The sequence below is a fragment of the Hemibagrus wyckioides genome, linkage group LG14, assembly GCF_019097595.1.
Source record: "Hemibagrus wyckioides isolate EC202008001 linkage group LG14, SWU_Hwy_1.0, whole genome shotgun sequence".
Taxonomy (NCBI): Eukaryota; Metazoa; Chordata; class Actinopteri; order Siluriformes; family Bagridae; genus Hemibagrus; species Hemibagrus wyckioides.
Genome location: NC_080723.1, coordinates 16,160,346 through 16,174,549, shown reverse-complemented (window position 1 = coordinate 16,174,549; position 14,204 = coordinate 16,160,346). Strand labels below are relative to the sequence as shown.

Here is a 14,204-nt window from a genome sequence, read left to right as displayed (position 1 = left end):
GTTGCCACACGTGTTTGTGTGCTTTAGACTTTCCTGGAAGAGGCCGAAACCTGTTCCAGCATGACAATACCCCTGTGCACAAAGCGGGCTCTACAGAAACATGACCAAGGCCAGAGTGAATAAACCTTCACAGATGCTTGACTTCAACCTTGTAGCATGAACTGGAATGCTGAATGCACCTCAGGCCTCATCACCTAACATCAGTACTAAGAGTCACGTGACTGAAAGGACAACTCCCCACTGTGCCATGATCCAGAAAGACTCGGGGTTATAAATGGCAAACCTAACAATATTCTCAGTATTCTAATGCCTAAAGGTTTTGGAACGGGATATAATAATAATAAAAAGCAAAATCTGTATTTAATCATGCCTAGCAAAGTAGTCAACTACATTTCCCAGCAGTTTTTCCTTCTTCCGCTATCCCTGTAACTGACACACTGCTAAACCAATCCTGTTTTGCAAACTCACAGGGTCCATCGGTGGGACTGATACAAAATAACCCTCTACGCGGTACCTAAGTGCTCTAGATGGGGTATAGAAAACAGTCCTAGTAGTGCGCCTATGTAGGGAGAACAGAGGCGTTTGAAAACCAGCCACGGTTTCTACGCGCGTAACCAGGAAGTGGAAGAGAGTAGAGAGTAATTCCCGCCTACCTACATGTGAGTCGCCTTTTGCACCACGCGCCGTCGGTGAGGAGAGACGGAACCGGCGGGGAGAGGCGACGTCACGCAGCCAGCTAACAAGCGAAACACCCGACCGAGCTGAGAAAAGACCAAGAGAAAGAGAGAAGAGACGGCGGAGACTGATTCAGGTACAGGGGTTTATTAAAGATGGAAAAAATTAGATTTGGGTACGGGTGTAAATTAAAGCGGAGTGGTTTCGTGTTTCTAAGGGCAACGAGATAAAGTCGTGGATTTGGGTGGGAAGAAACGGAGGCCTAGATTTGCCGCGCACTTCCCCAAGGAACAAGGCGTGAATGATGTTAGATGGTTCACAACTTGTTCTTTGTGGCTGTTTGGGATTCCTGTGCACGAAACAAAAGACGAGGGTGAAAGATTTCCGGTGTTTGGTAAAGCTTTGCTGCTACTCACTGCGTCAGGTGAGCTCCAGTGAAGTAGCGGTAGCTCTACGCCGCCGAAAAACCAGCAACTCAGCCGCAACACCGTACGCGTTTTTAAACAAAGCACGGAAATGGCGATTATAAATTAGAGCATGTGTGGGCAGTGTAACATTCAACACGTTATAAAATGCGTCCCTCTTTTTGCTTCTTTTCTCCCCCCAGGTGCCGAAGCGATTAGACAGCAGGGAAGATGGCGGACGATCCGAGCGCAGCCGACAGAAACGTGGAAATCTGGAAAATTAAGAAGCTCATCAAGAGTTTGGAGGCTGCTCGAGGGTAGGTGAATGCATCCCGTTAGGACCTGGGGTGTCCAAACAAATCTGTTGGACTTTTTCCCGATGCTAGCAGCTATCGCTTACTGTTTAGCTGGACTACTGATTCGCTAGCTAGCCTGCTAAATGTTAGCCGGGGCCTTGGGAGGAGTTAGCGTTAGCGGTAACGTTACAGGAACCGGCAAATGAGGCGCAAGTCGGGAATTGAATTAGCTCGTGTGGCTTATTTCAAGCTGGTGAATTAGCGTTGTTGCTAGCCATGGTAAATACAATTTATTCGAATAGCCGGTCCGCGTGACTGGAAGTTGAACTACACGTCAGTTAGAGTGCGGACAAAAAAAATGTAGTAGATAAGCTTACTCCTAACTGAGCAGTGAGGCTAAATGAGTTTACTGGGAATTTGCCTGACTGGTTGTGGTTTCGTCTAACTCCCGTTAACGCGCCTGAGTCGTGTTCATGGTTTGCGCTTTGTTTTAAAAGTGTGCTAACGAACTGGCTGTAGCTGGTATAAGCTAGCAGCAGTCTCCGGGAATGGCCCACGCGCCCAAAAACATGAGCGCGAGCCCTCATTTACACACTTTTTACGTCCCTCTTATTTACCCAGTTTAACGTTGCTGTCCAGTTTGGGTGTGATGTGTGGTGGTGGGATAATGGTGGCACTGGGCAGTCTGTGTTTAAATAAGCCGTGTGGAAAAGCTGTATGCTTCACTGCCCTGTACACTCATTCCTTTTGTCAGGTAGTTAGTTATGGGCTAAGGACACACTTCAGTCCTTCATTCAAGGACAGTCTGTGTTTGTGTGTGTGTGTTTGGCGGGGTGGGGGTTTCCCCTTTGACTAAACTGGATATACTTTGGGATAGTGGGTTTTGTTTTGGGAGTCCTGTCTGGAAAACAACTGGCCTGACATGTAGCAAGAGTTCTGGACAGAGGAAAGAACCAAACGTTTGTTCGAAACTGACCATGTTCACGTTGGCACGGATCTGATTGCTGTTCCCTCTAAAGTTAATGAGCCCAGCATTCTGTTATTTAGTAAAAATGAATGAAAAACCCCTTTCAGAGTTTTATGTGAGTGAATAATGTTTTGAGGCTTGTGCAGTTTCCCAAATCAACACACACAAGTCACTTTACGTGGAATATTAACCGTATATACATCAGTACTGCTGTTTTCTTTTCCTGGTGTCTAGCTTTACTGTAGTGCCTATTGTCTTTTGTTTGACGTTACTGTATTTGTCTTGCATTTTCATTGTTGCTTATCTACTAGTTTTGATATTTTGTATTCAGTGCAGCGCAACGATTGTGGACTAGTATTTGTTCCAAGCATTACACCTGTCTGTCTGTGATCAGACGGATGACCGTAAAGTCTGCTTGACATTCGTAGAGAGCTGAGCCTGTCGAAATGTCAGTGCCATTATGGTAAAATCTTCAGATTTACAGGATACTTTTTTTTTTTTGTTTAACATAAAGTAGACTTCTGCCCTAAAGGACATGAAATGTGCTTAATTTGAAATATTGTAGTATGTTTAGAGATGGTGATAATTTTTTGGTTGGTGCTGTGTTTTATTCATATTTTTTATTGCTTTGTTGTTGTCTGCCATGCTGACTTCACAGGAGGAAACTACTTGTACAGGAAGTCAGCGTTCACTGTTAGTTGACCGTTTCCATGCACTGCAGCTGGACAGACTACAAGAGCAATTCAGAGCAATTTATATTTCTCACTTCTTTATACAACTGAGCAATTTGAGGGTTAATGGTCTTGTTTAAGGGGCCTTCAGTGTAGGCACGGCGTTGCTGGGATTTGAACAACTTCTAGGTAATTGAATGGAAAACTGTTAACTATAGTGAATGATAATGCAAAGCATATGAATGAATCAGAAGTTTAGCTTTTTATAGCGAAATCTCTACTAGAAGCCATTAAGGATCACGTGTTAATTCTAAAAAAAAAAATAAAAATTATTGCGCAAGTTGGAGTGTGGGGGATTTTCCCTTTAAATCAAATAAATACTGTACATAGCCCAAAGAAAGCTTCCTTTGTGTCTTGCATCAGTCAGGGTATTTATAAATCGTTCATATATAACACCAAAATAAGAAAATGGTCCGCACTCAAGCTGGGTCTGCCCCAAAAAACAAAAAGGATGATGTGGTTCGTGTCTGTAATTTTTCTGCATATTTTCTCCATTTGTCCAAGCTACTGAATTATTTTCTGCTTTCGGTAGCTTGATATTAAGAAAAATGAAACGAGAAAATGTGGTAATTTTTAATAATTGTCCTTCCCTGTTAGGATAGAGCAAGGATGTGTATTATGAGAACATGTGGTATTACTACTACACACACGCGGTGTGAAACATCTTTATTTTGTCCTGCTCTGGTTCATAGCACTCTGAAGGCAAATGAGCAACAGGTGGGGAGGTGAGTTTGTACGTCACTGCGAACACTGCAGGCGTTTTGTGGCTTGTGTGGCGCTGCCGTCCATGCCATGGGTTTTATGGTGTACTCTTGTGTTTAAATGTGTGATTTTTCTTCTCTTTGGTGTAGCCTGTTTTTTCTTTCCTATCAGAGATTTATCAGATCTTCTGCAGTTTAGCTGTGTTGTCCACAGCCTGTAGTCACCTCGCTTCCCTGAAATAGCTGCCTTATCAGGCTCTCTGACACACGGTCAGTTTGGTGTTGCTTGTGTATATCTGCCACCTGATCGCAAAGCGTTGTGACATGCCTCAAAGATGTGCCCTGTTCATAAAACATTTAACCGAAACACTGCGATTAGTAATAATAATCTTTGTCTGTTTAGGTTTCTAGTAAAGAGGTGGTGTTTGCTTGTTATGGCTACAGAGGCCACAACGTGCATTTGAAGCATTCAAGGTTGTTTTCATGTCACTGAAGATGGAGAAAATTGGTGCCACACAATACATTAGCATGTTAAATAGGACTATATGAATGAGAGATGCACAACAAGGGAAAAATATTTAAAAACATGAAAGCAGTTCATAATCACTGAACAATATTTGGTGGATTATATGGCATTACAGGCTTAGGGTGTCTGTCTGTTGACTGAGTCTTTTCTCTCTCTCTCTCTCCCTCCCTCCCTTTCTCTCTCTCTCTCTCTCTCTCTCTCTCTCTCTCTCTCAGTAATGGGACCAGTATGATTTCGCTGATCATCCCTCCTAAAGATCAGATCTCCAGAGTGGCCAAGATGCTGGCTGACGAGTTTGGCACAGCTTCCAACATCAAGAGCAGAGTCAACAGACTGTCTGTGCTCGGAGCCATCACCTCTGTACAGCAGAGACTCAAACTCTACAACAAAGGTGTGTGTGTTTTAGTTGAACTTTTTGACCACCCTCACTTGTTTAAAGATCCTTGACAGTTTGAGTTGTTTTTAGGTAGAAAGTCTGTGTGTATACACTGACCAGGCATAACATTATGACCGCCTGTCTAATAGTGTCTTGGTCCACCTTTTGCTGCCAAAACAGCCCTGACCCATCATGCATTGTGTATTCTGACACCTTTCTATCAGAATCAGCTATTTCAGCAACGGTAGCTCGTCTGTTAGATCGGACCATTCAGGCTGCCTTCACTCCATACGTGCATCAGTGAGCCTTGGCCGCCCATGACCCGGTCACCGGTTCACCACTGTTCCTTTCTTGGACCACTTTTGATAGATAACGACCACTGTAGACTGGGAACACTGGGATCACTTGCTGCCTAATATATCCCACCCACTAGCAGGTGCCATGATGAGATCATCAGTGTTATTCACTTCCTGTCAGTGGTTATAATGTTATGCCTGATCAGTGTTTGTGTATGTATGGATGTATATGTCTGTGTGAATAGATATAGATAGATCAATCAAATTAAAGAATTGGCATACCTACCAGGGTTTACTTCATAGCAGTGTTTGGCATTTCTTACCAGTGTTGGCATATGTGATTTTTTTAAAAAAAAATTTAAAGCATTTTTTTTTATATATATATATATTTTGCAGTGCCCCCAAATGGTCTAGTAGTTTACTGTGGCACCATAGTGACTGAAGAAGGCAAAGAGAAAAAAGTCAACATTGACTTTGAGCCTTTCAAACCCATCAATACCTCGCTTTATCTCTGTGACAACAAATTTCACACTGAGGTAAGTAATGCACTCACCTGAGTTTCTGCTTAATGACAAAGCATTCATGTGTGAGAGAGGGTGAGATAATCAGTGTGTGTAACAGCATGCACCTTTGGGCATGGGATTTTTAAGTAGTGCTTTTTCAGCAAACCTTAACCGGTTTGATTTGCTCATGAAAATCACATGAATAATATGATAAGCAAATGATGATGCACTCAGCGGTACAGTGCTTTGTGGGACCCATTGTTGCTTGTGATGGAAAATAATTTATGAGCTGATCGGTGATTTGCTGTAAAGTAAATGCCAACATCTTGGTGAATAATGAGAATAATTCTTTACAGAACAGAAAAGGCAAAATAAAACCATATGAGAAGGGGGGGGGGAAACTTGAACAGAAATGAACAAATTTGTGTACTTTGAGTTTAGTGGTACCTAATGTCAACAATGTCACACAGGATATGCTATGATTTGTCCTGCTTTACTGTTCAGACTATTGACAGCATCTAGTACTGACCACCCACACATCCTTTTCCCACCCACGTTAAGAAAAAGCTAAACTAATTTCTTTTTTCTTTTTTTCTCCCCCTCAAATGCTGCTTAACTATTATCTCACTGCCGCCCATGCTGTTATCTACATTATCTGTTTATAAACACTTGTACTGATGTTCACCCTCAACAGTCCAACGCCTGTGGTGGGAATTCACACAGCTTTGTCCATGGTAGAAACCTACTGAGTAGTACAGTTTATTTTAATGCAGATTTTTCTGCAATTGACAAAACCAAGGCTTTCTGTGCGGCAAAAAATATTTTCACAACATTTGCATGTATGAAAGAAGCCATGCACATAATAATGGTGTGTGTTGTGTTTTTATTCCCCTTTCCCTTTTTTCCCCCCATTTGTCTTCTGTAGGAAAAATAATTGCTCTTTGTTTTGTAAATGTGTGTAAAAAATTTTTACATTTGAATCGGAAGTTAACTTGAAAACATTTTCTAACTTTTTACACAACATGCAGTAAATAAGAGCTACTAATGGGTAAAGGAATAAAAAAAACAATTGATGGTGTGGACATCACAAGTCTCAGCCTCAGTATACCTAAATTTGAGACTTGTTATTAAAGTGTACCATCCTTTTTTTTTTTTTAAACTATTTACCCTATGACAGTCATTTTACTATTAGTTCTTTCTTTCACACTCTCTGTCCATTTATAGGCTCTGACAGCGTTGTTGTCTGACGACAGCAAATTTGGCTTTATCGTGATCGATGGTAGCGGCGCACTATTCGGGACCTTACAGGGCAACACCAGAGAAGTGCTTCACAAATTCACAGTGGACCTACCCAAAAAACACGGTATACAACACAACTCTTACACACAACCTATCCAGTAGCTCTAAATGGTAATTAGCTTGAAAAGAGTGTCCTCTTACTACAGTGTCACTTTCATCTGCCCTGTGTTGGAACCCGTGTACTTAACTTGATCAGTAATACCTTGTGGTGTAGGAAGATAAAGCTGATTTTATTTCTGTGTGTGTCAGGTCGTGGAGGACAGTCTGCGCTGCGTTTTGCACGATTGAGAATGGAGAAGAGACATAACTACGTGCGCAAGGTGGCCGAGACGGCGGTGCAACTCTTTGTGTCCAATGATAAAGTCAACGTAGCTGGCTTGGTGCTGGCTGGATCAGCAGACTTCAAGACCGAACTCAGCCAGTCCGACATGTTTGACCCGGTACGTTTTCAGTTATTGCCAGAGTCTAATTCAGATCTTACACTTGGAGCCTTACTCCTGGCACCCGAAAAGGTGGTTTTCTTTGGGTCCTTCACCAAAGCTTCCAGCCATATGTGCTTTTTTTTTTTTTTTTTTAATTAAAGTTCAAGACTGATCCCAAGAGAACCCAGTGGTTCTTCAGGGCTAGGCTAGGTCCTGTTCCTTGCTTAATTTGTTTAGCATACCATATTACATAATAAGCACCACCAATACTAAATACCAAATACAAGACAAAATTTCAAACCACTACAAACTATTAATATAAATATTTCCCATGTTCTTTAAGCAGCAAGGTTCAGTGCATACTGATTATAGTATCCAAAAATCAAAAAATTATCCAAAAATTTCTCGCGTTCTGTGTCTCAAGCATTTTTGTCAGCCGACACATTTTTAATCGTTTGGCTTGTTGGACTTGAACAACACAGTCGCTTTTATTGTCATGACTGACCGTTCTGCTCATCTCTTAAATTGTTTGGAAACTGATTAGCTGATCTAACTGCAGAAGTACAGTTGTTTACTGTTTGGGTTCATTCTTGTTTTGATTTGTTTTGTAGAAAAGCACAGAAGAATATATTTTACATATGGAGTTCTTAGGAAATATTTCAGCTTTTTAAACTGGACTTGGTTCCAGTTTCTCATGGGTTTTCTGTCCAAAACTCCACAGTAGCGACGCTAATTCTACCATTTTCACCCTCTCTGAACTGGTATTAGTTCTTGGCTTGTATTTTACTGGCTTGTGAATGCAGTATATTGTGGCGTTTGTAACAAATCTAGGACAGTAACCGTCTTGACATTGTCGGTAGTATGTTAGCCTAAAGTAGCTCTGTATATTACAGCTCAGTTTTCACTTATCCAGAACCCTATGGGGAGGCTGCAGCTTTTAATGTAATTTGTTCACTAGACGTGATCAAACAGCAGGAAGAGCCATCGTTCTAAATATCACTGCTCTCAGACACGTGGCCTGTGATTCTTTAGTCAGTATCAGATCAATAAATCATTTGTGCTGTGTGATGTTGTATCATCCACGCTGACCTTCTTAAACATCCTCTCTCTGCTGTTTGTATTGATGGGCTCTCAGCTGTCCTGTAGCTGTCCTTTAATGCCTCTTAGATTTTCACCTCCCAGACACTTCATAAAAAGACCTACTGCCATCAGCTCAGCATGTGCAGAGATGTTCCTCTTCTCATCACTTAGCTCTGCCAAGTCCAAGTGTATCTCCAAAACGTAAATAGTGTTTTTTTTTTTCCCCGTTTGGTGTTGATAAATGTTATTTGAGCTGGCAGAGGAGTGGAGCATGGAGCTGAGCTTTACATTTTAGGGTTAATATCTCTGCTGTCATGTACGTGGGACTATTGTATTGCCTATCCACAGTGCCTTTGGGGATGTTTAAAAGAGGAAAAAAAAGTGCTCCACATGCCCAGAGATAACCGCAGTATAACAGCTGTCCCTGTTCCCATGCAGCTTTAATCTCGACATTCTGCACTGAACCCTTCACATACCCAAATACTGGAGCTCCCACACCATCTGTTCTGCACTTTTAGTTGCTATTAATCGCTTTCTTTTTAGTTCTAGATATTTAATTTAATTTATTTATTTGCTTTTGGCTGTAAATTAAAAAGGAGCTTTTTATTTCAATATTTTGTAGCAATGTTCAAAGTCATGTTGATGAGAACGTCACAGAAAAAGTGGTGATGTCCAACACATACGCTGCAGTTGTCCTGAGTTATGGTAGCTTGGCTATTTAGCGATCTGCGAATTGACAAGGACAGCGGTGACGGCCAGGGTATTAGCGTGAAAGTCGAAGCTTCAGAACCCGATCTGTTTGAGCAGAGTATGCGGACAAGAAGACATTCAAATGAGAGGGAGAGATAAAGGGCTCTCGGCAGGTAGTCACAAGGCGTGCTGGTTTGAAAAAAACGTTAACCAAAGTGAAAATGTTCAGTTCTTTAACAAGAACGATGCCTAGGAGTTGGCCTTGCTAGAAAGTGGCCTGGTTGCAGCTCTCTTTAACCTTGAGTGTGTATGCAAAGGTTAGGCTTTGCATTGATGCATCAGAACGTGACTGATTTGTATGTCTTTGTTCTATTGCAGAGGTTACAGGCAAAGGTGTTGAAGCTGGTGGACATCTCTTACGGAGGAGAGAATGGTTTCAACCAGGCAATCGAGCTTTCAGCCGAGGTGCTCTCCAACGTCAAATTCATCCAGGAGAAGAAACTAATAGGTCCGTACTGTGGTCCGTCTTAATATAGCCGAGCCATTTTATCGAGCCCCTATTTAAACGCTGCCTCTGTCCCTCAGGTCGCTATTTCGATGAGATCAGCCAGGACACGGGGAAATACTGTTTCGGTGTAGAGGACACGCTGAAGGCCCTGGAGATGGGAGCTGTGGAGATCCTCATTGTTTACGAGAACCTGGACACCATGAGATACATCCTACGAGTACATGGGGCTGAGGGCAACGGAGCAGAAAACGGTACACACACACACCCCTACATCATGATGAACCTGTGGGTACAGTGAATAGAAAACACCACCATAACTACACAGGCCTGTATTCATTTCGTGCATGTGCTGAGTATACACAAGCTTGGCTACACACTGAGGCATAATACATGTTTATAGTGAGCAGAAAGAAGTCAAGGGCAGTGGATCAAGCTTGTTAGAACGGTGTCATCCAGCTGTCAGGTGTGTGTGTAGCGTTCTGCTTGCATTCCTGACCCTAGATTATTTACCTATTAGTCTTGATAAGATGTATTCTTACTGCTGGTAAACTTTTTCAATAAGCTAAGCTAGCTAAATGGACTGGTTGTGTGTGTTGAGAGTGGAGTTAAATTGTTCACCAGTCCTGGATGGCTGATCCTGATTATAGGTATTTGGGTCAAATTTGTTGGCAAAGTTCCCATTTGTATATTTACGTTTACAGCATTATCCAGAATGGCTTACATTTATCTCATTTATACAACTTGAGCAATCGAGGGTTAAGGGCTCAGCAGGGTCAGATTGGTGGTCCTGGGGGTTTAAACTCCACAGCCTTCTCATTATAATCCACCACCTTGAACAGCTGAAAACACATGGACTCTTCTACAAAAATGATTCTGGCTTATGGTATGTTTCAGATGTGATGAAAAGAGTTAAAAGCTGTCGTGCTCCTCTATGCAATTTATTAATAGTTTTTATTTGTAGTACAGTGAGGCTGTCTTGTTTTTGTTTTTTTTTTTTAAAAAGAATTAATTATTTTTTGGATGAGAAATAAATTATTTATATTTATTATTTATTTTATTATCATCATTTAATATTAATCATTTTATATTTATTTATTATATTTTTTAACTTGTATGACTGGTTGAATATTCACACTTTCAGTATGTAAAACTACAAAACGGATTGAACAATTTTCCTTTTGGTTTGTTTCAGATGAGAAGACCATTTATTTGACACCTGAGCAAGAGAAGGACAAGTCCCACTTCACAGACAAGGAGGTGTGTGTGTCCATGTTGTGCATTTATTCATGAGTCGAACAGATCTGTGTAAAAGGTCATATTAACATATTGAGACTTGCACCTGTTTATACAAATGCCTAGCAAATAAGGATTAAGGAAAAGCAAACAGTGCCCTTTTAATGGCCTATATTTTGAACTACCTTTTGTTATAGTGATTGGATTTTTGTTTTCAAATAACGTGTCTCTTCATTAATTTGTGCCTTCGTCAGACGGGGCAGGAGCATGAGCTGATCGAGTGTATGCCACTGCTGGAGTGGTTTGCTAATAACTACAAAAAGTTTGGCGCCACGCTGGAGATCGTCACAGACAAAAGTCAAGAGGGTTCGCAGTTCGTGAAGGGATTTGGAGGAATCGGAGGTGGGTACATGGGCCTGTGTGTTTAGGCTGCTGTTGCATTATTAATTGTATCAACAGTTCTTCATTTGTACGTGTGGCATAAGCATGTAGTTGAAGGTTTAAGGGATCTTGCTTGAACAGTAACAGTGCTGGGTTCTGAAGGTTGCAAATACGTAGTTAGAGACACTGCCTCATCGAATGAGTAAGAATGTGCAAAGTTATTCAAATATCCGGGGAATCATTGGAGTCGCCAGTATTTGAATGGTGCAATAAGTGTTTAGGTACCTTATGTCCTCCGTCATTGCAGTGGCAGTGTGAATGTTACCCAGTGTCAGTGTTTCCTGCTATAGTATTAGTTACCCTCCAGCTGAATATAACCAAATATCAGTTTGGATATTTACATTAGGTAGGTCTCTTTTTGTTGATTAGACTTTTCAGCTAAAGTTATTTTTGGTTAAATCTTTGCTGTTGATATGATATCATTTATAGCAAAACATGTTTGCGTCCTAGCTTTGCTTTGCGGAATTGTGAGCTAGCATCGATTTATCCAGTTATTCATACTACTTGCGGAATCATTCAGATGAACTAATAAGTTTTAACAACGGTTAAAGTCACGGATCAGTTATTGCTTCCTTGTGGGTTCCAGAGAAACCAAAGCATAAGAGCTTCACTGAACTGAATGCTTTTAGAACTCCTTATTAAGCCTGAATAATTGAAAAGAACAACCACTAAATGCAAGTTTTCTCTTTCCCTCACTGAGTCTGTGTGTGTGTGTCTCTCTCTCTCTCTCTCTCTCTCTCTCTCTCTCTCTCTCTCTCTATATATATATATATATATATATATATATCTCTCACTCTCTATATTTCTCTCTCTCTCTCTCTCTCTCTCAGGTATCTTGCGGTACAGAGTGGATTTCCAGGGGATGGAATACCAGGGAGAAGACGACGAGTTTTTCGATTTGGATGACTACTAGGTAGTCTGAGACTGAAACGAGAAGCGAAATGAAAGAGGAAAAAAAAAAAGAAATGATATGGAAAGAAAAAAATCCGGAAAGAAATATCTTTCTTTTTTGCAGCAAGCGAGTGTGTGGACCCTAATTAACCACAAACACACATAAAAACACACAAACAGGCAGTTTGAGAAGCTGAAGAGGAATTAACTGTCTGTCAATCAAAATGAAGGACAGCGCCCTTCACGAATAACAAATCTGCTCCTGCCTTAGAGCGCTCTGATTGGATAAGACTTTGCCTCATTTTTGTTTATTCTTTCCCTTTTGAATTGAAGAAGCGACAGCACGTGCCCATGATTTAACTCCACTCAGCCCAACCAAGAACCATCCCTGGACTCACTCCTCTTATAAAGAAATAAATATATATATATATTTTTCTTTATATCCCTCTCCCCACCATGTAATTTTTTTTTTTTTTTTTTGCCCCATCAACACATCCTTACCTCTGTGGGTCCTTTTTGCATTTCCTTTTTTTCCCAATTTTTTTTTTTACTGGCAATTGCTGCTGCTGTGTTTTATGACAGTGTGGGATTTTTTTTTACCTGGGTTTCTGTAGCGAAAGGGGGGAAACAAAAAAGTATTAAATTTGAACTGTTTAAAATCCAATATCCATACATGTGACCTGGTTTATTATTATTTTTTGTTTTTTTTTGTTTTTTTTCTTCCCTGGAGAAAGAAGGATGATGGCATAGGTTATCAACATATAAAACATTTTGTCAATCTTTGTAAGGCTTTTACAGTGCTTTTCATTCTTTCTTTTTTTTCTTAGTCAAGAAGGAGAAATTGTTTGCTTTGTGACTCATTTGTACTCAGACATGCTGAAAGGCAGCTTTTGCTCTGAAATCACTCACCTTGATTAAGAGCCTGAAAATGGCCATCGAAGACTTTAACGAGTGGAAAGATCAGGGTTCGCTTTTGTTTTCGGACCAGATTGTGTTATTACCCTGGAGTTGTGTTTAGCCAAAGCTGATATTGCCAATGACCAATATTACATACGGGACTTTTCTTGTCCAATCTTAATAAACAGAATCCCTCTGAAGCAATCCGTGGCATTCGGTAGGGTTTTCCATAACACATATACATGTGATCGACGTAAACAAGCTGAACATCCGACTGTACTTTACAGCCGAATTGCGTGAAACACAAACATCCCAAACTCTCCACCTATAATCATGATGTCCTTCATAATAATTTGGCGTTTGCTGAAGTGTCATGATTGTGCGCTATTTCAGTTACGCTAAAGCCAGGGTCGAACCCATTGTGTGCTGAGGACTGTTTTGTTTTTGTTGTTTTTTTATCCACCCATCATTTATGCGCTATTTAGCAACTCATGTCTGTCCTGAAGCTGCTCATGAATGAAAAATGAAGCGCACTATGTTTCCATCTAGCTTGTTTTGTCTTTATTTGAAATGGACCCTTGTGTTTCAAGTGTGTAAATGCTTCAGAGTGTGGAAAGGATTTACAATCTGCTGTCAATTATGAGCTGGATAATTATGATTACAATCTTGATAATGACATGTGCTTTCCTATAACAGTGTGTAAGAGTTCCTTTTCTTACCCAAAGCATCTTATTTTTATTTATTTATTTTTGATTAATTGAGAAGGTTTCCTACAAGCTGTTCCAAACTGGCTAGTCAGTCAGGCCGGCAGCATCTGTCTGTTTCTTATATAGTGAACAAAATGGGTGTTGGAACAAAATTCGGTTGATCACGCCAGCTCTGGATAATGCGGTTTGCATTGCACAAATCAGTAATTGGGCTAGCTAGAGCTGTTTAATAGTATGGATGTAGATATAAAGGAGATTTTGTAAAACATGCCGTGTATATGTTATATGATTAGTGGAGAGTTAGTCTGCAGACTTGACATTAGGATTTAATTTCAATGCATCATCACTTTTAAACCTTTTGCAGGGAATAGTGCAGCATGTTGGTTCTTTGGGTAGTGTTCCGGGTCCCCAGTTCCATCTCGAGCCTGATTTACTGGTAGTGTAGGGACAGTTGAGATGTGGGTTTTACTGATATCTTTTGACTTCCTTAAAACGTGCAGGAATGTGGTTTGACTACACTGAAATTGCCACAAGGTGCAAGTGTGTGTGTGAAAATGTGTG

At 40.8% G+C, this 14,204-nt stretch overlaps 1 protein-coding gene across 1 annotated transcript; it reads left to right on the top strand.

The window, feature by feature from the left end:
• The first annotated feature begins 653 nt into the window (after nucleotides 1–653).
• On the top strand, nucleotides 654–13,480 carry etf1a (eukaryotic translation termination factor 1a). Its single transcript, XM_058408289.1, has 11 exons — nucleotides 654–811; nucleotides 1,283–1,396; nucleotides 4,516–4,691; nucleotides 5,369–5,508; nucleotides 6,700–6,838; nucleotides 7,024–7,214; nucleotides 9,345–9,474; nucleotides 9,552–9,725; nucleotides 10,667–10,731; nucleotides 10,962–11,109; nucleotides 11,979–13,480. Exons 2-11 carry the CDS (start codon nucleotides 1,311–1,313, stop codon nucleotides 12,059–12,061), a joined length of 1,332 nt encoding a protein of 443 aa, XP_058264272.1. The 5' UTR covers nucleotides 654–811; nucleotides 1,283–1,310; the 3' UTR covers nucleotides 12,062–13,480.
• The last annotated feature ends 724 nt before the right edge of the window (nucleotides 13,481–14,204 follow it).

What these genes read in the sequence shown, in the direction of transcription:
- etf1a (XM_058408289.1), top strand. Translation starts at nt 1,311, where the DNA reads ATGGCGGACGATCCGAGCGCAGCCGACAGAAACGTGGAAATCTGGAAA. An exon ending in AGTTTGGAGGCTGCTCGAGG is followed by an intron (nt 1,397 to 4,515) that starts GTAGGTGAATGC and finishes TCTCTCTCTCAG; the next exon opens with TAATGGGACCAGTATGATTT. An exon ending in GGGCAACGGAGCAGAAAACG is followed by an intron (nt 9,726 to 10,666) that starts GTACACACACAC and finishes GGTTTGTTTCAG; the next exon opens with ATGAGAAGACCATTTATTTG.